The sequence below is a fragment of the Rana temporaria genome, chromosome 2, assembly GCF_905171775.1.
Source record: "Rana temporaria chromosome 2, aRanTem1.1, whole genome shotgun sequence".
NCBI lineage: Eukaryota > Metazoa > Chordata > Amphibia > Anura > Ranidae > Rana > Rana temporaria.
The window spans coordinates 433,018,717-433,044,557 of record NC_053490.1 but is presented as its reverse complement, the minus strand read 5'-3'; the positions used below and the strand labels follow the sequence as shown (position 1 = coordinate 433,044,557).

Here is a 25,841-nt window from a genome sequence, read left to right as displayed (position 1 = left end):
CGTCTTCTTCTTCTTCTTCACCGTCTTCTTCTTCTTCTTCACCGTCTTCTTCTTCTTCACCGTCTTCTTCACCGTCTTCTTCTTCATTCTTCACCGTCTTCTTCTTCGTCTTCACCGGCGTCTTCTTCGTCTTCTTCACCGGCGTCTTCTTCACCGGCGTCTTCTTCTTCTCCGTCGTCGTCGTCTTCTTCTTATCCTTCTTCTTCTTCTTCTCCGGCTTCTTCTTCTTCTTCTTCTTCTTCTTCTTCTTCTCCGGCTTCTTCTTCTTCTTCTTCTTCTCCGGCGTCTTCTTCTTCTTCTTCTTCTTCTCCGGCGTCTTCTTCTTCTTCACCGGCTTCTTCTTCACCGGCTTCTTCTTCGTCTTCTTCTTCTTCTTCTTCTTCTTCTCCGGCGTCTTCTTCTTCTTCACCGGCTTCTTCTTCTTCTTCTTCTTCTTCTTCACCGGCTTCTTCTTCTTCTTCACCGGCTTCTTCACCGGCTTCTTCTTCTTCTTCTTCACCGGCGTCTTCTTCTTCTTCTTCTTCACCGGCGTCTTCTTCTGGCTTCTTCTTCTTCCTCTGGCTTCTTCTTCTTCTTCTTCACCGGCTTCTTCTTCTTCTTCTTCTTCTTCTTCTCCGGCGTCTTCTTCTTCTTCACCGGCTTCTTCTTCTTCTTCTTCTTCTTCACCACCGGCGTCGTCTTCTTCTTCTTCTTCTTCTTCACCACCGGCGTCTTCTTCTTCTTCTTCTTCTTCTTCTTCACCGGCGTCTTCTTCTTCTTCTTCACCGGCGTCTTCTTCTGGCTTCTTCTTCTTCCTCTGGCTTCTTCTTCTTCTTCTTCACCGGCGTCTTCTTCTTCTTCTTCACCGGCTTCTTCTTCTTCGGCGTCTTCTTCTTCTTCACCGGCTTCTTCTTCTTCGGCGTCTTCTTCTTCTTCTTCGGCGTCTTCTTCTTCTTCTTCGGCGTCTTCTTCTTCTTCTCCGGCGTCTTCTTCTTCTCCGGCTTCTTCTTCTTCTTCTCCGGCTTCTTCTTCTTCTTCTCCGGCTTCTTCTTCTTCTTCTCCGGCTTCTTCTTCTTCTTCTCCGGCTTCTTCTTCTTCGGCTTCTTCTTCTTCTTCTTCGGCTTCTTCTTCTTCTTCTCCGGCTTCTTCTTCTTCTTCTTCTTCTTCTTCTTCTTCTTCTTCTTCTTCTCCGGCTTCTTCTTCTTCTTCTTCTTCTCCGGCTTCTTCTTCTTCTTCTCCGGCTTCTTCTTCTTCTTCTTCTCCGGCTTCTTCTTCTTCTTCTTCTCCGGCTTCTTCTTCTTCTTCTTCTCCGGCTTCTTCTTCTTCTTCTTCTCCGGCTTCTTCTTCTTCTTCTTCTCCGGCTTCTTCTTCTTCTTCTTCTCCGGCTTCTTCTTCTTCTTCTTCTCCGGCTTCTTCTTCTTCTTCTTCTCCGGCTTCTCCGGCTTCTTCTTCTTCTTCTTCTCCGGCTTCTTCTTCTTCTTCTTCTCCGGCTTCTTCTTCTTCTTCTTCTTCTTCTTCTTCTTCTTCTTCTTCTTCTTCTCCGGCTTCTTCTTCTTCTTCTTCTTCTTCTTCTTCTTCTCCGGCGTCTTCTTCTTCTTCTCCGGCGTCTTCTTCTTCTTCTTCACCGGCTTCTTCTTCGTCTTCTTCTTCTTCTTCTTCTCCGGCGTCTTCTTCTTCTTCACCGGCTTCTTCTTCTTCTTCTTCTTCTTCACCGGCTTCTTCTTCTTCTTCTTCTTCTTCACCGGCTTCTTCTTCTTCTTCACCGGCTTCTTCACCGGCTTCTTCTTCTTCTTCTTCTTCACCGGCGTCTTCTTCTTCTTCTTCACCGGCGTCTTCTTCTTCTTCTTCACCGGCGTCTTCTTCTGGCTTCTTCTTCACCGGCTTCTTCTTCTTCTTCTTCTTCTTCTTCTCCGGCGTCTTCTTCTTCTTCACCGGCTTCTTCTTCTTCTTCTTCTTCTTCACCACCGGCGTCTTCTTCTTCTTCTTCTTCTTCTTCTTCACCGGCGTCTTCTTCTTCTTCTTCTTCTTCTTCACCGGCGTCTTCTTCTTCTTCTTCACCGGCGTCTTCTTCTGGCTTCTTCTTCTTCCTCTGGCTTCTTCTTCTTCTTCTTCACCGGCGTCTTCTTCTTCTTCACCGGCTTCTTCTTCTTCGGCGTCTTCTTCTTCTTCACCGGCTTCTTCTTCTTCGGCGTCTTCTTCTTCTTCTCCGGCTTCTTCTTCTTCTCCGGCTTCTTCTTCTTCTTCTCCGGCTTCTTCTTCTTCTTCTCCGGCTTCTTCTTCTCCGGCTTCTTCTTCTTCTTCTCCGGCTTCTTCTTCTTCTTCTCCGGCTTCTTCTTCTTCGGCTTCTTCTTCTTCTTCTCCGGCTTCTTCTTCACCGGCGTCTTCTTCTTCTCCGGCTTCTTCTTCACCGGCGTCGTCTTCTTCTTCACCGGCTTCTTCTTCTTCTCCGGCTTCTTCTTCACCGGCGTCGTCTTCTTCTTCACCGGCGTCGTCTTCTTCTTCACCGGCGTCGTCTTCTTCTTCACCGGCGTCGTCTTCTTCTTCACCGGCTTCGTCTTCTTCTTCACCGGCTTCTTCTTCTTCTTCTCCGGCTTCTTCTTCACCGGCGTCTTCTTCTTCTTCACCGGCTTCTAATTCTTCTTCACCGGCGTCGTCTTCTTCTTCTCTGGCTTCTTCTTCTTCTCTGGCTTCTTCTTCTTCTCTGGCTTCTTCTTCTTCTCTGGCTTCTTCTTCTTCTCTGGCTTCTTCTTCTTCTCTGGCTTCTTCTTCTTCTCTGGCTTCTTCTTCTTCTCTGGCTTCTTCTTCTTCTTCTTCTCTGGCTTCTTCTTCTTCTTCTTCTCTGGCTTCTTCTTCTTCTTCTTCTCTGGCTTCTTCTTCTTCTTCTTCTCTGGCTTCTTCTTCTTCTCTGGCTTCTTCTTCTTCTTTGGCTTCTTCTTCTTCTCTGGCTTCTTCTTCTTCTCTGGCTTCTTCTTCTTCTCTGGCTTCTTCTTCTTCTCTGGCTTCTTCTTCTTCTCTGGCTTCTTCTTCTTCTCTGGCTTCTTCTTCTTCTCTGGCTTCTTCTTCTTCTTCTTCTCTGGCTTCTTCTTCTTCTTCTTCTTCTTCTCTGGCTTCTTCTTCTTCTCTGGCTTCTTCTTCTTCTTCTTCTTCTTCTCCGGCTTCTTCTTCGGCGTCTTCTTCTTCGGCTTCTTCTTCTTCTTCGGCTTCTTCTTCTTCTTCTCCGGCTTCTTCTTCTTCTTCTTCTTCTTCTCCGGCTTCTTCTTCTTCTTCTTCTTCTTCTTCTTCTTCTCCGGCTTCTTCTCCGGCTTCTTCTTCTTCTTCTTCTTCTTCTTCTTCTTCTTCTTCTTCTTCTTCTTCTTCTTCTTCTTCTTCTTCTTCTTCTTCTTCTTCTTCTTCTTCTTCTTCTTCTTCTTCTTCTTCTTCTTCTTCTTCTTCTTCTTCTTCTTCTTCTTCTTCTTCTTCTTCTCCGGCTTCTTCTTCTTCTCCTCCAGCTTCTTCTTCTTCTTCTTCTCCGGCTTCTTCTTCACCGGCTGCTTCTTCTTCTTCATCGGCGTCTTCTTCTTCTTCACCGGCGTCTTCTTCGGGTCTGGAGGAGGCCACCATCGAGTTAGACAGAGTCCATAGGGCCCTGGGCCCGAGACCAGCAGACCGTGTGATGTGGTATGCAGATTCCACCGATACCTGCAGAAAGAAAATGTCCTCTGCCGTGCATGGAGATGTGGCGACGGCGGGTACACGTGTAAGGATCCTACGCGATCTGTCTAGAGTGACGCTGAAGAGAAGGGCCATGCTGCGTCCAGTCCTGGATCTCGCAAAACAGAAGGGACTCACCTATCGCTGGGGATATCCTTTAGCAGTCACCTTCAGGAAGGAAACCTCCGCATTAACGCTGCAGACCTCCTGGCCCTCTTCCGCTTCCTGGAGGCAGAACCGATCCCGGTACCGGACTGGCTGCAGATCATCCCACGCCCGGCTGGCTGCTCGGATGTATCTGCATTCCGGGGCCCCCTACCGCCCGCCACGCCACCAGAGGGGCCGACGGAGACACAGAACCGCGTCGAAAGGAGAGCGCCGTGAGTAGACAGTGTGGATGTCTGCCCCTCCATTGAAGCTAGCTGAGGTCCCATTCTTGTTTCCATGATTTTTGGCCCCCCCCCCCCGCGGTTGGAGCCCGCTCCCGATGAGACCGTGAGAGATTGCCGTGAGGCTCTTTGGGGTCCGGCACCCCTCTCCCTCCCCTCCTTCCCCCTCCCCCCTGGGGTCTGCCTCTTGTTTGCCCGCCATGTCCTGTTTCATGGATGTCCCCCCCGTTCTCTGCCCGGGGGGGAACACGCGGACGCTGGCATGCAGCTGAGGCCTCTTTGACTGGGGACTCCCCTGTCGCTTGGCCTGGAAGCAGGGTATGCTGCTTGGACCCCTGCCCGAGACTTTCATTGCAGGTCAGATTCTCACTACGTATGCTGCACCTTGCCTTATCTTGTTGGGGGGGGATGTGGGGACGATCGAACCGGGGGAGTGGATGTCATTGGAGGCGAGGTGGATGAACTATGTGGCTCCCCCCCCCCCCCCCCATGATGTGCCGTGACTGAACTCCTGGGCTTGCTGCAACTGCACCGGGTGTCGTTCCCTGGGGTATGGGGTGGCGGGGAGTGCGCCCCCATTGTCGGTGTGGACCGGGGGGGGGGGGGGATATTTTCACCTGTGGGGGGATGAGGTGCCCTTTTTTGAGGTGAGGGGCCATATAGAAGCCGGGATTACACCCGGGGTGAGCATTGGGGGCAATGAGGGGTACTGCCCAAAAATCCACACCAGACCCTTATCCGAGCACGTTAACCTGGCCGGGAGCAGAAAAGAGGGGGGGACAGAGTGCGCCCTCTCCTGAACCGTACCAGGCCACATGCCCTCAACATGGGGAGGATGTCCCCATGTTGATGGGGACAAGGGCCTTATCCCCACATCCCTTGCCCGGTGGTTGTGGGGGTCTGCGGGCAGGGGGCTTATCGAAATCTGGAAGACCCCTTTAACAAAGGGGACCCCCAGATCCCGGCCCCCCCCTGTGTGAAATGGTAATGGGGTACATTGTACCTCTACCATTTCACCAAAAAATTGTCAAAAATTTCAAATAACAGTAGCCGGTTTTTGACAATTCCTTTATTAATATCTTCTTCTTCTTCTTCTTCTTCTTCTTCTTCTTCTTCTTCTTCTTCTTCTTCTTCTTCTTCTTCTCCGGCTTCTTCTTCTTCTTCTCCGGCTTCTTCTTCTTCTTCTCCGGCTTCTTCTTCTTCTTCTCCGGCTTCTTCTTCTTCTTCTCCGGCTTCTTCTTCTTCTTCTTCTTCTTCTTCTTCTTCTTCTTCTCCGGCTTCTTCTTCTTCTTCTTCTCCGGCTTCTTCTTCTTCTTCTTCTCCGGCTTCTTCTTCTTCTTCTTCTCCGGCTTCTTCTTCTTCTTCTTCTCCGGCTTCTTCTTCTTCTTCTTCTTCTCCGGCTTCTTCTTCTTCTTCTTCTTCTCCGGCTTCTTCTTCTTCTTCTTCTTCTTCTTCTTCTCCGGCTTCTTCTTCTTCTTCTTCTTCTTCTTCTTCTTCTCCGGCTTCTTCTTCTTCTTCTTCTTCTTCTTCTTCTTCTTCTCCGGCTTCTTCTTCTTCTTCTTCTTCTTCTTCTTCTTCTTCTTCTCCGGCTTCTTCTTCTTCTTCGGGTCTGGAGGAGGCCACCATCGAGTTAGACAGAGTCCATAGGGCCCTGGGCCCGAGACCAGCAGACCGCGTGATGTGGTATGCAGATTCCACCAATACCTGCAGAAAGAAAATGTCCTCTGCCGTGCATGGAGATGTGGCGACGGCGGGGACACGTGTAAGGATCCTACCCGATCTGTCTAGAGTGACGCTGAAGAGAAGGGCCATGCTGCGTCCAGTCCTGGATCTCGCAAAACAGAAGGGACTCACCTATCGCTGGGGATATCCTTTAGCAGTCACCTTCAGGAAGGACACCTCTGCATTAACGCTGCAGACCTCCTGGCCCTCTTCCGCTTCCTGGAGGCAGAACCGATCCCGGTACCGGACTGACTGCAGATCATCCCACGCCCGGCTGGCTGCTCGGATGTATCTGCATTCCGGGGCCCCCTACCGCCCGCCACGCCACCAGAGGGGCCGACGGAGACACAGAACCGCGTCGAAAGGAGAGCGCCGTGAGTAGACAGTGTGGATGTCTGCCCCTCCATTGAAGCTAGCTGAGGTCCCATTCTTGTTTCCATGATTGTTGCCCCCCCCCCGCGGTTGGAGCCCGCTCCCGATGAGACCGTGAGAGATTGCCGTGAGGCTCTTTGGGGTCCGGCACCCCTCTCCCTCCCCTCCTTCCCCCTCCCCCCTGGGGTCTGCCTCTTGTTTGCCCGCCTTGTCCTGTTTCATGGATGTCCCCCCCGTTCTCTGCCCGGGGGGAACACGCGGACGCTGGCATGCAGCTGAGGCCTCTTTGACTGGGGACTCCCCTGTCGCTTGGCCTGGAAGCAGGGTATGCTGCTTGGACCCCTGCCCGAGACTTTCATTGCAGGTCAGATTCTCACTACGTATGCTGCACCTTGCCTTATCTTGTTGGGGGGGGATGTGGGGACGATCGAACCGGGGGAGTGGATGTCATTGGAGGCGAGGTGGATGAACTATGTGGCTCCCCCCCCCCCCCCATGATGTGCCGTGACTGAACTCCTGGGCTTGCTGCAACTGCACCGGGTGTCGTTCCCTGGGGTATGGGGTGGCGGGGAGTGCGCCCCCATTGTCGGTGTGGACCGGGGGGGGGGGGATATTTTCACCTGTGGGGGGATGGGGTGCCCTTTTTTGAGGTGAGGGGCCATATAGAAGCCGGGATTACACCCGGGGTGAGCATTGGGGGCAATGAGGGGTACTGCCCAAAAATCCACACCAGACCCTTATCCGAGCACGTTAACCTGGCCGGGAGCAGAAAAGAGGGGGGGACAGAGTGCGCCCTCTCCTGAACCGTACCAGGCCACATGCCCTCAACATGGGGAGGATGTCCCCATGTTGATGGGGACAAGGGCCTTATCCCCACATCCCTTGCCCGGTGGTTGTGGGGGTCTGCGGGCAGGGGGCTTATCGAAATCTGGAAGACCCCTTTAACAAAGGGGACCCCCAGATCCCGGCCCCCCCCTGTGTGAAATGGTAATGGGGTACATTGTACCTCTACCATTTCACCAAAAAATTGTCAAAAATTTCAAATAACAGTAGCCGGTTTTTGACAATTCCTTTATTAATATCTTCTTCTTCTTCTTCTTCTTCTTCTTCTTCTTCTTCTTCTTCTTCTTCTTCTTCTTCTTCTTCTCCGGCTTCTTCTTCTTCTTCTCCGGCTTCTTCTTCTTCTTCTCCGGCTTCTTCTTCTTCTTCTCCGGCTTCTTCTTCTTCTTCTTCTTCTTCTTCTTCTTCTCCGGCTTCTTCTTCTTCTTCTTCTCCGGCTTCTTCTTCTTCTTCTTCTTCTCCGGCTTCTTCTTCTTCTTCTTCTTCTTCTTCTTCTTCTTCTTCTTCTTCTTCTTCTCCGGCTTCTTCTTCTCCGGCTTCTTCTTCTTCTTCTTCTTCTCCGGCTTCTTCTTCTTCTTCTTCTTCTCCGGCTTCTTCTTCTTCTTCTTCTTCTCCGGCTTCTTCTTCTTCTTCTCCGGCTTCTTCTTCTTCTTCTCCGGCTTCTTCTTCTTCTTCTCCGGCTTCTTCTTCTTCTTCTTCTTCTTCTTCTTCTCCGGCTTCTTCTTCTTCTTCTTCTCCGGCTTCTTCTTCTTCTTCTTCTTCTCCGGCTTCTTCTTCTTCTTCTTCTTCTTCTTCTTCTTCTTCTTCTTCTTCTTCTTCTTCTTCTTCTTCTTCTTCTTCTTCTTCTTCTTCTTCTTCTTCTTCTTCTTCTTCTTCTTCTTCTTCTTCTTCTTCTTCTTCTTCTTCTTCTTCTTCTTCTTCTTCTTCTTCTTCTTCTTCTTCTTCTTCTTCTTCTTCTTCTTCTTCTTCTTCTTCTTCTTCTTCTTCTTCTTCTTCTTCTTCTTCTTCTTCTTCTTCTTCTTCTTCTTCTTCTTCTTCTTCTTCTTCTTCTTCTTCTTCTTCTTCTTCTTCTTCTTCTTCTTCTTCTTCTTCTTCTTCTTCTTCTTCTTCTTCTTCTTCTTCTTCTTCTTCTTCTTCTTCTTCTCCGGCTTCTTCTTCTTCTTCTTCTTCTTCTTCTTCTCCGGCTTCTTCTTCTTCTTCTTCTTCTTCTTCTTCTCCGGCTTCTTCTTCTTCTTCTTCTTCTTCTTCTCCGGCTTCTTCTTCTTCTTCTTCTTCTTCTTCTCCGGCTTCTTCTTCTTCTTCGGGTCTGGAGGAGGCCACCATCGAGTTAGACAGAGTCCATAGGGCCCTGGGCCCGAGACCAGCAGACCGCGTGATGTGGTATGCAGATTCCACCGATACCTGCAGAAAGAAAATGTCCTCTGCCGTGCATGGAGATGTGGCGACGGCGGGGACACGTGTAAGGATCCTACCCGATCTGTCTAGAGTGACGCTGAAGAGAAGGGCCATGCTGCGTCCAGTCCTGGATCTCGCAAAACAGAAGGGACTCACCTATCGCTGGGGATATCCTTTAGCAGTCACCTTCAGGAAGGACACCTCTGCATTAACGCTGCAGACCTCCTGGCCCTCTTCCGCTTCCTGGAGGCAGAACCGATCCCGGTACCGGACTGACTGCAGATCATCCCACGCCCGGCTGGCTGCTCGGATGTATCTGCATTCCGGGGCCCCCTACCACCCGCCACGCCACCAGAGGGGCCGACGGAGACACAGAACCGCGTCGAAAGGAGAGCGCCGTGAGTAGACAGTGTGGATGTCTGCCCCTCCATTGAAGCTAGCTGAGGTCCCATTCTTGTTTCCATGATTGTTGCCCCCCCCCCCGCGGTTGGAGCCCGCTCCCGATGAGACCGTGAGAGATTGCCGTGAGGCTCTTTGGGGTCCGGCACCCCTCTCCCTCCCCTCCTTCCCCCTCCCCCCTGGGGTCTGCCTCTTGTTTGCCCGCCATGTCCTGTTTCATGGATGTCCCCCCCGTTCTCTGCCCGGGGGGAACACGCGGACGCTGGCATGCAGCTGAGGCCTCTTTGACTGGGGACTCCCCTGTCGCTTGGCCTGGAAGCAGGGTATGCTGCTTGGACCCCTGCCCGAGACTTTCATTGCAGGTCAGATTCTCACTACGTATGCTGCACCTTGCCTTATCTTGTTGGGGGGATGTGGGGACGATCGAACCGGGGGAGTGGATGTCATTGGAGGCGAGGTGGATGAACTATGTGGCTCCCCCCCCCATGATGTGCCGTGACTGAACTCCTGGGCTTGCTGCAACTGCACCGGGTGTCGTTCCCTGGGGTATGGGGTGGCGGGGAGTGCGCCCCCATTGTCGGTGTGGACCCGGGGGGGGGGGGGGGGGTATTTTCACCTGTGGGGGGATGGGGTGCCCTTTTTTGAGGTGAGGGGCCATATAGAAGCCGGGATTACACCCGGGGTGAGCATTGGGGGCAATGAGGGGTACTGCACAGCGGTGGATGTGTGGTGCCTCCTTGCTGCGGACCTTGGGGGGGACTCTGGGCCTCCTGCGGGCGCCCAGCCTGGGAGGGGATGGGTGTATAATTACTCCTACCCCACATGCTTTCCTGCTATGGTAGAATGATTAATATATATGCAGATTGCTGTTCCTGTTTTATTTGTTGCTTTAACTTGCACATTTTATAGCTCCGTCAATACTATGCATATATATTGCTGCTGAGGTTGTTATGTTGTCTGTCCTCCATTGGACATGTTATTTGCCTATCTATGTTTTATACCGGTATGAGATGCATCACTAATTGTTTGCGGGAGTGGACGGAGAGGTTCGGGAGCTCGCTCCCCGGCTCCGTCTACCCACCGACCCACTTAGGTCCACGCTCAATATGTAGAATTTTTGTGGCGAGCGTATTCGCCTGTTTGGCTACTTTAGCACTTATTTCAGAGCTGCACCCCTGGTGACAGCTTCTTTCTTCCCCCCCTTCTTTTCTTTGCGTTTTCCTCTCCTTTCCTTCACTGGGCAGACCCACCTCTTGTACTTCTGCCCGCTCTCTCCCCATCCCCCTACCCACCCTCATACCCGCCCTCCCTTCTTCCCTACCCCCTCCGCTCTCCCTCCCTGATCCGCGGGCATGGACACCCTTAATGTAATTTCGCTAAATCCAAAGGGTCTTAACACACCCGAAAAGAGGAAGATGTTACTACATGACATGAGATGCATGAAAGCTGACATAGTTTATTTACAGGAAACTTACTTTAGAGAGAATAGTTTCCCACTTCTGAAGAACAGGTTCTACCCGCTAACGTATCACTCAATGTACACTGAGGCTAAATCAAGAGGGGTTTCCATCCTCATCTCTGCTAGGGTCCCCTGGACGCATGTTGACACGAAAACTGATAAGGGGGGACGGTACCTTCTCCGGTGCTATTACACAAGTTTTTCCCTTCCACTTCGGATTTGTGCTGGAGATGCCAAAGGGAGAGGGGCTCTCTTCTCCACATTTTCTGGTCTTGTCCAAGGTTACAGCCCTACTGGGGGGGAAGTCCGTAGAAAGTCCAAAAATTCACTGACAGACTGGTCCCGGCTAAACCCGGCATACTTCCTCCTGCATGCCACTGACACCCCGGCCAATATTTACAAAAAATCAGACACCTGCTTGACGTGGCAAAGGCCTGCGTTCCACTCCTCTGGAAGTCTGGGTCCACCGACCGTCGCCATGTGCCTAAAGAAGGTCGAGGACATTAACCAAATGGAGGACCTAATCCTCACAAGTCAAGAGAGGAGTAAGGCCTACTCCAAGACGTGGCAGTCCTGGAACATGTTCAAATACTCAGCGGAGGGCCAGGCCCTCAGAGGAGTTGACCAAACTGACGCTCTACCTTATAGGAACTAGCAACATCACTTGACTGTCTGATGCGATGTGCAACTGCCCCTGTCTTTGACGGCGAGGGGACCATGCTCGCGGACCCCCCCCCCCCCCCCCCTTGGCCCCCCCCCCCCTCTACTACCTCTTCCCCCCTTCTTTCTCGCTCTATTAGGCTCTATGTGCCCACGGGCACATTCTTTCTTTCACACTCTTTTTATTTGAATTTGTTTTTCTACTCATAAAAAAAAAAGCGGGTTGCCGGGCTCCGCGGACCATGCTACCGCGACTCGGACGAGAGGGTAGTATGTTACTCTCTGGAAAATGGATCCTCGACATTCTTTCCAGGGGAGTGCATATTAGTTATGCACCCCAAGTTTTGCACATACCTGAAATAGTTCTGCGCAACGTTGTCATTAATACTCTATGCTCTTCACATGTGCCTTGAGTTGTAACCATTGTTATTATTATGTGGTTCGTGTGGACCGGTTTCCTGATATGAATAAAAAAAAAAATCCATACCAGACCTGAAGGGCCTGGTATGGATGTTTAGGGGGAACCTCACGTCATTTTTTTTTTTTTTACGGAGAGGGGTTCCCCTTAATATCCACACCAGACCTGAAGGGCCTGGTAATTGAAATTGGGACCCCCACGCATTTTGTTATTTTTTTTTTATTTTTTTAATGAGCAATGACTGTATTCTTTATAGCCATGATTACTTTTAAATAACTTTTTTTTTCACTTCAGAAATGACATCTTGTACAGTTACAGTTCTAAGCACGGGAAACATGCGCTTCACAGGCATGTTATACCCCCCCCCCTGTAGGAAATGTAAAGGAATATTTCACTTTTATTGTTTCACTTTAACCACTTCCATACCGCGCCTTTTCTGGCACTTCTCTCCTTCATGTAAAAAATTTATATTTTTTTCCTGGGAAATTACTCAGGACCCCCAAACATTATATATATTTTTTAGCAGACACCCTTGGGAATAAAGTGGCGGTCATTTTTTATTTTATTTCCAACGGTATTTGCGCAATAATTTTTCAAACGCTTTTTTTTTGGGCCCAATAATGAATTAAAAAATAACAAAGCAGTAAAGTTAGCCCAATTTTTAGGGATAATGTGAAAGATGATGTTACACCGAGTAAATAGATACCTAACTTGTCACGCTTTAATATTGCACACTCATGGAATGGCGCCAAAATTCGGGACTTAACAATCTCCATAGGCAACGCTTGAATTTTTTTTACAGGTTACCAGTTCAGAGTAACAGAGGAGGTCTAGTGCTAAAATGTTTGCTCTCGCTCTAACGCACGCGTCAATACCTCACATGTGTGGTTTGAACGGTGTTTACATATGTGGACGGGACTTACATGCGTGTTTGCTTCTGAGTGCGAGCTACTAGGGACAGGGGCGTTTTACATTTTTTTTTATTTTTTTATCACTTCTATTCCTATTACAAGGAATGTAAACATCCCTTGTAATAGGACTAGTGTGTGACAGGTCCTCTTTATGGAGCGAGGCGGGGTTAATAAGACCCCACATCTATCCTCCAGGCTGGAAAGCATGAGATCGGAAAAAAACCCCACTGATCTCATCCTTTCAGCCGCGATCATGTTCGTTCAGCACAGTGGTGTAGTGGATAGTACTTTTACCTAAAAAGGGTCGCTGGTTCGAATCCCACCCGTGACACCATCTGCCTGGAGTTTGCATGTTCTCCCTTTGCCTGCGTGGGTTTCCTTCCACAATCTAAAAACATGCTGTAAATCGGATCCTGTCTAAATAAGCCCTAATATGCAGTAGTATATTTAGGTTTTGTGCTGTCCTAGGCCTGACTAAACTTCTGCACCTCCTAATAGAAAAATAACCCACACTTCCTGTCAAGGCCACACCCTGTTTTTTTTAGTACCCGCCCAGAAATTTTCAGGGGGACACACACACACACTAGTTCTGGGGGGGAGGGGGGGCACTAGATTCCCTTAATTTGCATAGTTTTTCTCTCACTTCCTGTTTGGCTATGGGGCAGGAAGTGAAGGCAAATCTCCCCAATTGGACAGGGATGGTACAAAATAAACTGACAAGGGCTATAACCCTCCCTCCCTCCATCCAAAATGAAAGGAAAAAAAGTGTTGATTATAGTTCTACTTTAAGCACAAATTTCTGATAATTTTATTGAGATGACTAAGAAAATATAACCATGCCAATAGGCCAGGATACAGCATTGCTAATATGTATGAATGTGTGTTAGGGACCCCCACAAACACCACCCAATGTTAAATAAAAATGTTTCTTAATTTGCAAATAAGTATCATCTGCTCATTTATTGGGGATGTCTGCACCCCTGATAGGGTGAAGACACCTCACAAATGTTGTCACTTTCTAATTCAAATTCATTCACTTTCTGTCACATAGCCAAACAGGAAGTGAGGGTAAAACCGTACTAATATCTTTTCTCTGGGACACAGAGATCAATCTAAATAGTTTCCCATTATGTAAATTGCACTCTAGCATTTTGCTGTGTACACCCCAAAGTATTCGGGATCTTGGACTTTGGGGTCCATTTCCTAAAGTCAAATCCACTTTGCACTACAAGTGGACAAGCAAGGAAGAAAAAAAAAAAACACGTTGCTTCTACAGGATTGGACGTTAAAACCATCAGTGCTTCCCCTCTGATTTTCAGCGACTACACTTCTACTGCAGAGTGGCTTTGCCTTTACTAAACCCCAAACTAAATAATCATTTGATGTGTACACAGCAGTGCTGGAGTGCAATTTGCTTAATGGGGACACTAGTTAGATTGACCTGTGTCCCCAAGAAAACACATTGGTAGGATTTTAACCTCACTTCCTGTTCAGCTGTGTGACAGGAAGTGAAGCCAATTTTAAGAAAAGGGACACAAAGCCCAACCCAAAAAACACAAGCAGGGGTTCTAACACTCACTTGGCTTCCCTCAAACACCCACAATTAGAATAGGATTGCATTGCGCTAGATTTAAGCACAATGCTGTAAATCAGCACTTCAAGCCTGTCCACCAATACACCCTCCACCCCCCAACAGGCCATGTTTGCAGGTTTTCCTTCATCTTGCACATGTGCTTTAAAAGACAGTCTGGACAGCAATTCTTAATGAGATAAATCCACAAAATATGTCCTGTCAGGGGTACTTGACTGAGGCTGAGGCCCACTACAGTAAAAAGGAAATAATACTTACCGCGCTGTATTTTCCCTTTCCTGGTGACTAAACATGACATCAAACATTTCATGCATTCACACCAGGAAAAAAGCTTCCAGACAAAAATCACAACTGATTGTTGTAACCAATCAGCCCTAATTCAGCTGCAGCTGTCAAAATTTGTAGCATGAAAAAGTAACAAAAAACAAACTTCAAAATTTGAAAGTAATTTTATTGGTCAACAAAACAAGGAAAAAAATAAAAATTTAAACAAAAATAAATATAAAAAATAAAAATAAACAGGTTCATTTGAGACATTAAACAGAATATGGTTTATGCTTTGGAAAAAAATACAATAGAGACACATACACAGGAATGAAACATTAGTCACAACATCTTGAGAAATATTTTGCAAAATAATGCAGCACAAATATATCAAAGTGAGTGAACGCCATAAAAAATAAAAACACATTGACAAAAAAAAAACCTTGATCAAAAACATATCTTTTTGCAAAGACATTCTTGCCAGCCCCCCACACACACAACCTGCCCTCTTTCAGGGTAGCTAGCAAATGCTATAAACACGCTTTATATAACATAGGCTTGTGTGTTAATGACGCAATTGAAAACACATGGACAAAGTTCAGTCTTTACATTGGGTGCGCTTGTTACACCTGTTGATCTCCTCAAATTACTAACCCAAAAAAACACGCTCTGAGACACAAAAAGCAACATCAAAAATTCTAAGTCCCTGGGCATGCTCAGTTCACCAGAAATGCAGAGGCAGAAGCATGAACAAAGCTGCAATCGCGGTTGAAAGCATGAGATCTCTGTTTTTTTTTTTGTTTTTTTTCGATCGCATGCTTTCCAGCCTGAAGGACAGATGTGAGGTCTTTGAATTATTACGTAAAAAAAATAATAATAATAATTAAATGCCCCTGTCCCTAGTAGCTCGCACTCAGAAGCGAACACGCATGTAAGTCCCGCCCACATATGTAAACGCCAACGTGTGAGGTATTGACGCGTGCGTTAGAGCGAGAGCAATACTTTTAGCACTAGACCTCCTCTGTAACTCTAACTGGTAACCTGTAAAAAAAAAAAAAAGCGTTGCCTATGGAGATTTGAAAGTCCTGAAGTTTGGCGCCATTCCATGAGTGTGTGCAATATTAAAGCGTGTCAAGTTAGGTATCTATTTACTCGGTGTAACATCATCTTTCACATTATCACCAAAAATTGGGCAAACTTTTTATTGTTTTGTTATTTTTTAACCACTTGCTGGTCAATGAACAGGCCACTTTTTGCGATTCGGCACAGCGTCGTTTTAACTGACGATTGCGCGGTCGTGCGACGTGGCTCCCAAACAAAATTGACGTCCTTTTTTCCCCACAAATAGAGCTTTCTTTTGGTGGTATTTCATCACCTTTTTTATTTTTTGCGCTATTAACAAAAATAGACGACAATTTAAACAAAAAAAATAATATTCTTTACTTTTTGCTATAATAAATATCCCCAAAAATCAATAAAAAAAATGTTTGCCTCAGTTTAGGCCGATATGTATTCTTCTACATACTTTTGGTTCAAAAAAATCGCAAAATGCGCAAAAGTTATAGCGTCTACAAAATAGGGGTTCGTTTTATGGCATTTTTCTTAAATGTTTTTTTTTTTACTAGTAATGGTGGTGATCAGCGATTTTTATCTGCCCCCCCTCCCCAAAACACTCTTGTCCCCATGTCGATGGGGACAAGGGCCTCTTCCCGACAACCCTTGCCGTTGGTTGTCGGGGTATGCGGGCGGGGGCCTTATCAGAATCTGGGAGCCCCCTTCAATAAGGTGGCCCCCAGATGCCGGCCCCCCACCCTATGTGAATGAGTATGGGGTACATCGTCCCCCCTACCCATTCACCTGGTGGAAAAATGTAAAGTAAAAAAAACGCCACACAGATTGTTCAAATTTATTAGTCAGCTGGGGGGTCTTCTGCCGGGTCCCCCCTTTCTTCTTTAAGCTCTTTTACAAGGGGGGGGGTGTAGGCCCGGTCTTCTCTCTTCCGCCGAGGCCCCGGGCTTTGTAGTGTTCTGCTGGGGGGGGGGGCGCCACTCATCCGGGCTTCTCCGCTGCCTTCCGCCGAGGCCCCCCACCTCCTTTAAGCTCTTTTACATTCGGGGGGGGCGCGGGCTTCGCCGTTTTCTGCCAGGGGCAAGGGCTTCTCTCCGCTGTGTTCTCTGTTCCCTCTTCTGCCTGTCTCCTCCGCGGAGCCCAGGGCTTCTTTCCGCTTTCTTCTCTGTTCCCTCTTCTGCCTGTCTCCTCCGGAGCCCAGGGCTTCTTTCCGCTTTCTTCTCTGTTGCCTCTTCTGATGGGAATGTGATGTCACAAAGGTTGGGGTCGCAGGGTGGCATCACCCGGTGACCACGCCCTATGCCTATATAAGTCGACGTGGTCCGTTCAGACGCCATTACAGAGGGAGAGCTCGTCGTGTCAACATCGAATGGAACAGAAGAAGGAAGAAGATAGCGGAAAGAAGCCCTGGGCACCGTGGAGGAGACAGGCAGAAGAGGGAACAGAGAACACAGCGAAGAGAAGCCCTGGCCCCCGGCAGAAAACGACGAAGCCCGGATGCCCCCCCCGAATCAAAAAGAGCTTAAAGGGGGTGGGGGGCCCCGGCGGAAGGCAGCAGAAAAGCCCGGATGAGTAGCCCCCCCCCCCCCCCCGGCAGAAAACTACGAAGCCCGGAGGAAGAGAGAAGACTGTGCCTACACCCCCCCTTGTAAAAGAGCTTAAAGAAGAAAGGGGGGGGGCCCGGCAGAAGACCCCCCAGCTGACTAATAAATTATCCCATACTCATTCATATAGGGTGGGGGACCGGCATCTGGGGGCCACCTTATTGAAGGGGGCTCCCAGATTCCGATAAGCCCCCGCCCGCATTCCCCGACAACCAACGGCAAGGGTTGTCGGGAAGAGGCCCTTGTCCCTATCGACATGGGGACAAGAGTGTTTTGGGGTGGGGGGGCACCCTGCCCCAAAGCACACACTCCCCCATGTTGAGGGCATGCGGTCTGGAACGGCTCAGGAGGGGGGGGGCGCTCGCTCGTCCCCACCCCCATTCCTGTCCGGCCAGACTGTGTGCTTTGGCTAAGGGTTTGGTCTGGATCTTAGGGGAACCCCATGCTGTTTTTTTCAGCGTAGGTTAACCCCTTATGATCCAGACCAAACTGAAGGGCCTGATGTGCCACTGCAGGGGAACCTGCGCCGTTTTTTTGTTTGAAATTTGGCGCTGAGTTCCCCTTCATGGTCAGCGTGAGCTGAAAACAGTTCGGCCATTCACATGCGCCGTCTCAACCAGCGCAAATACAGCTACGCCGCTTGGAATTTACCAAGATTTTCCCGGCGTAGTGAGACAGCGTACGTGGAAGGACGTAATTGCCGTGCACGCATGCGCAGTATCCAAATAAACCTCCCCGAGTGTTTAGGCGTACTTGCCGCGTGTTGCGATGTTTTCAGAAAAATCACTTTCACTTTCAATTCGGCCCATAAAACATCAACAAACACATGTCACTACACTTCCTGACATCAACCCACACCCTCCCCCTAATACACTCCCGCCCTAACTCCTATTTACATTTCTAAATGCCGTACGCCAGCTCTATAGAGGCGCACCATGCGCCCTCTCCTGGGCGCACTAGGCATTATAGTAAATAAAGAAATACACTGCTCTGTCGGCGTATTTCTTTAGTAAATGTCAAAATGGCTGTTACTCCTGCCTTTGCTCCATGATTCATGGCGCAAAGGCTTGGTAAATCGGCCCAATTGTCTTTTATATGCAAGTGCACTATTTGTATGCGAATAAAAGCCTGTTAGTGCATAAATCTATGGAGGCTTTTTATTATTGCATGTAATTTGATTGTGGCTATTGTGTGGCAACCCTGGGTGGTGAGAGGTTTGGAATTCAAAAGTGTATTATCTGTGGCAAGATCCGTTACCTTCTGGAACATGTGGGAGGGGCTGGTGCTACCCGAAGACAACAATATACATGGTTGAGACAATATTTTGTTGCTGCACCTTCTGGTAAGTGTGCTCACAGGTGTGGTGGAGGTGCACCGAAGTGGTGGTAAAGAGGCAGTAAGAGATCAGCATTGATCCATACTGTCCAGATTAACTTTATTGTACAAGTCACTTTTTGGTGGATGGACATTGAAGTAGCATCTAATAGGCTGGACTTGCTCTGCTGATTTATATACCGTATTTATCGGCGTATAATACGCACCCTAACTTTAAGAGGGAGGTGCGTATAAAACGCAGGCACAGTTTACCCTCTATTTTCAGGGTAAAAAAGTGAGTGTTATACGCCAATAAATACAGTAATATATATGGGCTCTTAATTAGTTTATTGCACGTATCACTTTTACTTTGCCCTTTTGTAATTTCATTAGCTTTGCACTTTGTGTTATAACTATAAAATTGTTTCATTTTGTTCACTGAGTGGGTTAGCGCATCTATATAATTAACATTGATAGTGTTTGTGTAATCGGACGCAATATTGTTTTGCTGCTTACTTCAAGTTATTATCACTATTGATTTACAGAGGTCTTTTATACAAGTTAAGTGACTGTATTTTTTAAAAAATTTCCATTTGATAGTTTATAATGAAAAATCTGAGCAATAAATCAAAGTATTAAAGCAATGGACTAAAGCAATGACCTGTGTCCCTATTGTTTTGTATTTTTCTTTTTCATACATCATCCCAGGACACAGAATATTCTTGTTATGTCTATTACGATGGGATTATGCTGCCACCTTTAGGTGATTAGATACTGGCAATTAAAGACAGGAAATCCTCCTCCCAGGCATAACCCCTCCAGCAATGCTCCAGTTTTTTTGCTGGTATATTATGTGATGGTCATGTCTGTGCAGTCTCTGCACTAAAACATAGCCTCTCAATAGTTTCATTTGGTATTAGGAAATTGGCTTCGGCCTCTGGTTCTGTAATGTCAGATGATGCGGGCTTAACCCACGTGGACAGTGACGATGGCTCTGCTTCAGGGTCAGTCGCTGATAAGAAATTTGTTGGAGCTCTTATTTCTGCGGTGCGTGATACTCAGAAACTTGAGGATGTGGCGGAGGCACCTGATGTGCCAGTCCCTTTTGTGTTCCGCAAAACGCCACGCCCTGCAAAAGTGTTTTCCCTGTGTTCCTTATTTGGACAAATCGGGGAGGACCATTTTCAATTTGTGGCCCTCCCGTTCGGCTTGGCCTCGGCACCGCGGGTTTTCACCAAGGTGCTCGCCCCGATACTAGCCCTGCTGAGGCAGCGAGGGATCGCTATCGTGGGATATCTGGACGACCTTCTCCTGGGAGCTTCCTCAGAATTAGAATAAGACGTGTCTATCACGTGTCAGACTCTCCAAGAGTTTGGCTGGCTTCTGAATATCCAGAAGTCAGTGTTAGTTCCGTCCCAGAGACTGGAATACTTGGGACTAGTCCTGGACTCCGCGGAGGAGAGAGTATTCCTCCAAACGGAAAAACTGAAGACCCTGCAATCTGCAGTGACGCAGTTGTCGACCCAGAAGTGGTCGTCTCTTCGTTTCTGCATGAGATTTCTGGGTCTGATGGTGGCCTCTTTCGAGGCGGTCCCGTATGCCCAATTCCACACCAGGGAGCGACAGAAGGAAGTTCTGTCTCGTTGGGACAAGCTCCCGTCTTCTCTGGATTACCAGATTCAGTTTAGCCATCTGGTCAAGTCTTCCCTGGTGTGGTGGCTGACATCTCCGGCGCTTCGGACCGGTAAGTCTTTTCTACCGCGCCGCTGGACAGTGGTTACGACGGATGCCAGCCTCTCCGGTTGGGGGGGCGTTTGGGGCACCCAGTCAGCCCAGGGGCGTTGGACTCAGGAGGAATCCCGCCTACCGATCAATATTCTGGAGCTCCGAGCAATCAAGCTGTGCCTTGCCAGGTGGTCCCTGGAGCTGCAGGATCCAGTCCGACAACGCCGCAGCCGTGGCGTACGTCAATCATCAGGGAGGCACAAGGAGCTCAGCTGCAGCGACAGAGGTCGCACACATCCTTCGGTGGGCCGAAAGGTCCGTTCCGGCTCTATCGGCCGTGTACATTCCGGGAGTTCAGAATTGGCAAGCCGACTTCCTAAGTCGCACAACTCTGGACCAAGGGGAGTGGTCTCTCCACCCGGAGGTGTTTCAGAGTCTGTGCCAAAAGTGGGGCACTCCAGACGTGGACCTTCTAGCATCCCGTCTCAACCGGAAGGTGCCACGGTTCGTGGCCAGGTCGAGAGCCCCGTGGGCGGATGCGTCAGACGCGTTGGTGGCACCTTGGGGTCACTATCGCCTAATTTATGCCTTCCCTCCCTCCTCCGCAGCTTTGGATGATTCTGGAACAGATTATGCTCGTAATCCAAGGTACTACTGTAGTCCCAGCTGCCTTGAGTTCATTGACAAGATTCTTCCGTGTAGTTCTGGGCTGATTCCACACGGTTCTCTTGATCATTGAAACTCCACGAGGTGGATATTGCATGGAGACCCAGACCGAGGGAAATTGACAGGTATTTTTTGTTTCTTCTATTTGCTACTAATCACACCAACTGTAGTCATCCTCTCATCAAGCTGTTTGACGATGGTCATGTAGCCCATTCCACCCTTGTGTAGGTCTACAATCTTGTCCCTGACATCCTTGGATAGCGCTTTGGTTTTGGTCATGGTGGAGAGATTGGAATCTAATGGCTTTTGTGGACAGATGTCTTTTATACAGGTAACAAGCTGAGAATAGTAGCACTTTCTTTTAAGAGAGTGCCTCTAATCTGAGCTTGTTGCCTGTATAGAAGACACCTGGAAACCAGCAATCTAGCTGATTAAAAGGGGATCAAATATTTGATTATTTCACGCATTAAAAAGCAAATCAATTTATAACTTTTTTAAATGGGTTTTCCTGGATATTTTTGTTCTCTCTCACTGTCGCTGCCTTCTATTTTTATTTTAAACTGGATGGGTTGTTTAACAATCGCTTTACTTTCTGCTAAATCACCCCCCCAAAAAAGAAAAAATCGAATTTCCTAAAAATGTCTCTCAGGACAGCAACTGAGATTTCGTGGCTCCTCCCACAACAGGAAAAGCCTTATCAAAATCTTTAACAGGAGACTTCCACGCAGCTTCCTTCAATTTTTTCCAGCCGGTAGGAGCCATGATCTCTCAGGGCTATCTTGGGAGACAAGAGGTTCTCACCTGTTTTTTCTTTTGTTCAAGGAGACTGTGATCCTCCCACTTGTCCCCGTGGGCTTTCTCTCCCCCTTCTGTGCTAGGGGGAAAAGCCTGTACTGCCCATGAGTGCTGCCCAATTTTTGTCAGATGGGCAGTGGTCGTGCGGAGGCCCCCCGCTTGTCTCCCGCATTACGGGTCAGTGGCGGCGTAAGGCTGAGTAGCCGCCATTGTTCTGGTGGCTGGGGAAGGCCCTCGACCACATCCAGTACAGTGCACAGGAAGAGCAGGCAGGGTCACCTGGTGCTTTTCTTTCCGGTTCCTGGTCGGCACAGCTGCGTTTTTTTTTTTTTTTTTTGCGAACCAGCTTTCTCCCAGCCAGGTGACCGCAGTGTGCCCTGCAATGGAGGAAAGTGCAGTGGATAAGGGGGCAAGCCAAGGCACCATCAAGGCCAATTTTTTTTTTTTTTTATTTTATTTTTAACTGTGGGCCGTTTTCTCTTCTGGGTTATCACCCCCCCATACACACCCACACCTTTTAACCACTTAAGCCCCGGACCAATATGCAGCCTAAAGACCCAAGGTGTTTTTACAGTTCGGGACTGCGTCGCTTTAACAGACAATTGCGCGGTCGTGCGACGTGGCTCCCAAACAAAATTGGCGTCCTTTTTTCCCCACAAATAGAGATTTCTTTTGGTGGTATTTGATCACATCTGCGGTTTTTAGTTTTTGCGCTATAAACAAAAATAGAGCGACAATTTTGAAAAAAAAGCAATATTTTTTACTTTTTGCTGTAATAAATATCCCCCAAAAACATATATAAAAACATTTTTTTTCCTCAGTTTAGGCCGATACATATTCTTCTACCTATTTTTAGTAAAAAAAATCGCAATAAGCGTTTATCGATTGGTTTGCGCAAAATTTATAGTGTTTACAAAATAGGGGATAGTTTTATTGCATTTTTATTTTTTATTTTTTTTTTACTACTAATGGCGGCGATCAGCAATTTTTTTCGTGACTGCGACATTATGGCGGACACTTCGGACAATTTTGACACATTTTTGGGACCATTGTCATTTTCACAGCAAAAAATGCATTTAAATTGCATTCTTTATTGTGCAAATGACAGTTGCAGTTTGGGAGTTAACCACAGGTGGCGCTGTAGGAGTTAGGGTGCACCTAGTATGTGTTTACAACTGTTTGGGGGTGTGGCTGTAGGAATGACGTCATCGATCGTGTCTTCCCTATAAAGGGAATGACGCGATCGATGCGCCGCCATAGTGAAGGACGGGGAAGCCGTGTTTACACACGGCTCTCCTCGTTCTTCAGCTCCGGGGAGCGATCGCGACGGAGCGGCTATAAACAAATAGCCGCGCCGTGGTCCCGGATCGCTCCCCGAGCGGACCCGACCTCCGCATGTAGCGGGGGGGGTCCCGATCGGACCCCCCACCCGCTAATAGGCGAGGACGTACGTGTACGCCCATGTGCCTGTACGTGCCATATTGTGGACGTATATGTACATGCGGGGGTCGGGAACTGGTTAAGCAGAGGGATTTATTGTGGACTGAGGTGCACTGGGGTGTTTTACATTTGTAGCCTGCTGTTTTAAGCGTGGTTCTGTGGTTAATGCTTCTGTTTGTCAAGGCTAAGAGCTCCGGTAAAGAAAGTGTCCTGTTTGCAAAGAAAAGTTAAGCGAATCCTGGATAAAACTTTTTTTTTTTTCTGCTGATTGTATCACGGATTTAGTCAAGAAGGAGTCTCCATCCATTTGTGCCGATCTTGTTGCAACCATTAAGGATGACTCCAAAGGCCACATTTTTCTGGTCAATTCAATCATCAGACATGATTAAACACTTCCAGCCCAGGCGTAGTCTGGCTTTTTGCTCCTACATGTAAAATATATTTTTTCTAGAATATTAACCACTTGACCACTGGGCACTTAAACCCCCTTAATAACCAGACCAATTTTCAGCTTTCGGTGCTCTCACATTTTGAATGACAATTACTTAGACATACAACACTGTACCCAAATTACATTTTCGTCCTTTTTTCCCCACAAATAGAGCTTTGTTTTGGTGATATTTAATCACCGTTTGGGTTTTTTATTTTTTGCGCTATAAAAGAAAAAAAAAGACTGATGTAAAATTTAGCAAATTTGTAATTTTTCTTCATAAATTTTGGCCAAAATGTATACTGCTACATATCTTTGATAAAAATAAGTACAAGTTGGTGAATATTATTTGGTCTTTGTGAAAGTTATAGCGTCCACAAGCTATGGTGCCAATATCTGAAAATTGTGCAGGGGTATTGCAGGGGGTATTGCAGAGTATTGTGCAGGGGGTATTGCAGAGTATTGTGCAGGGGGTATTGCAGAGTATTGTGCAGGGGGTATTGCAGAGTATTGTGCGGGGGGTATTGCAGAGTATTGTGCAGGGGGTATTGCAGAGTATTGTGCAGGGGGTATTGCAGAGTATTGTGCAGGGGGTATTGCAGAGTATTGTGCAGGGGGTATTGCAGAGTATTGTGCAGGGGGTATTGCAGAGTATTGTGCAGGGGGTATTGCAGAGTATTGTGCAGGGGGTATTGCAGAGTATTGCCCAAGGGGTATTGCATATTATTGCCCAGGGGGTATTGCAGAGTATATTGCGCAGGGGGTATTGCAGAGTATATTGCGCAGGGAGTATTGCAGAGTATATTGCGCAGGGGGTATTGCAGAGTATATTGCGCAGGGGGTATTGCAGAGTATATTGCGCTGGGGGTATTGCAGAGTATATTGCGCAGGGGGTATTGCATATTATTGCGCAGGGGGTGATGCAGAGTATATTGCGCAGGGGGTATTGCATATTATTGCGCAGGGGGTATTGCAGAGTATTGCCCAGGGGGTATTGCAGAGTATATTGCGCAGGGGGTATTGCAGAGTATATTGCGCAGGGGGTATTGCATATTATTGCGCAGGGGGTGATGCAGAGTATATTGCGCAGGGGGTATTGCATATTATTGCGCAGGGGGTATTGCAGAGTATTGCCCAGGGGGTATTGCAGAGTATATTGCGCAGGGGGTATTGCAGAGTATATTGCCCAGGGGGTATTGCAGAGTATTGCCCAGGGGGTATTGCAGAGTATTGCCCAGGGGGTATTGCAGAGTATTGCGCAGGGGGTACTGCAGAGTATATTGCGCAGGGGGTATTGCATATTATTGCCCAGGGGGTATTGCATATTATTGCCCAGGGGGTATTGCAGAGTATATTGCGCAGGGGGTATTGCAGAGTATATTGCGCAGGGGGTATTGCAGAGTATATTGCGCAGGGGGTATTGCAGAGTATATTGCGCAGGGGTTATTGCAGAGTATTGCGCAGGGGTTATTGCAGAGTATTGCGCAGGGGTTATTGCAGAGTATTGCGCAGGGGGTATTGCAGAGTATTGCGCAGGGGGTATTGCAGAATATATTGCGCAGGGGGTATTGCAGAGTATATTGCGCAGGGGGTATTGCATATTATTGCGCAGGGGGTATTGCATATTATTGCCCAGGGGGTATTGCGCAGGGGGTATTGCAGAGTATTGCGCAGGGGGTATTGCAGAGTATTGCGCAGGGGGTATTGCAGAGTATATTGCGCAGGGGGTATTGCAGAGTATATTGCGCAGGGGGTATTGCAGAGTATATTGCGCAGGGGGTATTGCAGAGTATATTGCGCAGGGGGTATTGCAGAGTATATTGCGCAGGGGGTATTGCAGAGTATATTGCGCAGGGGGTATTGCAGAGTATATTGCGCAGGGGGTATTGCAGAGTATATTGCGCAGGGGGTATTGCAGAGTATATTGCGCAGGGGGTATTGCAGAGTATATTGCGCAGGGGGTATTGCAGAGTATATTGCGCAGGGGGTATTGCAGAGTATATTGCGCAGGGGGTATTGCAGAGTATATTGCGCAGGGGGTATTGCAGAGTATATTGCGCAGGGGGTATTGCAGAGTATATTGCGCAGGGGGTATTGCAGAGTATATTGCGCAGGGGGTATTGCAGAGTATATTGCGCAGGGGGTATTGCAGAGTATATTGCGCAGGGGGTATTGCAGAGTATATTGCGCAGGGGGTATTGCAGAGTATATTGCGCAGGGGGTATTGCAGAGTACTGCGCAGGGGGTATTGAAGGAATGGCTGGATTTGTGACTGCAATAGTCACAGATCCAGCCCACAGCGCTGCTGACACCCGCTCTCTCCTCTCACACTGTACCGATCGGTACAGAGAGAGGAGGGAGGAACCGGCGTCATCAAATGACGCCGGTTTGTTTACATGTGATCACTCCGTCATTGGACGGAGCGATCATGTGGTAAACGTCCGCTTTCAGCAGAATTTTACCGCGATCCGTGTGCGCGCCCCACGGGGCACGGTTAAGGAACTGCCTTGTAATCGTAATTCGGCTATGGGGCGGTGATTAGAGTTACAGAGGTGGTCCTGGGCTAGAATTATTGCTCTTGCTCTAACGTTTGCAGTGATTCCTGACGTGTGGTTTTAACATCTTTTACATATGCTGGCGCGACGTACATATATACGTTATCGTCAGCGTGCGAACATGTGGGGACTGGGGCGCTTTAGCTTGTATTATT

The 25,841-nt window shown here is 48.2% G+C and overlaps 2 protein-coding genes across 2 annotated transcripts in view; one reads left to right on the top strand and one right to left on the bottom strand.

The window, feature by feature from the left end:
- The window catches only part of LOC120927566 (inactive peptidyl-prolyl cis-trans isomerase FKBP6-like), a 179,954-nt gene that overhangs the window by 135,349 nt on the left and 18,764 nt on the right, over positions 1-25,841 (top strand). The gene's annotated exons all lie outside the window — the stretch shown is intronic.
- LOC120928742 (golgin subfamily A member 6-like protein 22) lies at positions 1,090-20,745 on the bottom strand (the record flags this gene model as incomplete). Its single annotated transcript, XM_040339732.1, has 3 exons — positions 20,632-20,745; positions 7,335-8,222; positions 1,090-1,515 (listed from the first exon to the last, which is right to left on the bottom strand). Coding segments are annotated over exons 1-3 (1,428 nt in total), but the record flags the coding sequence as incomplete, so codon positions are not given.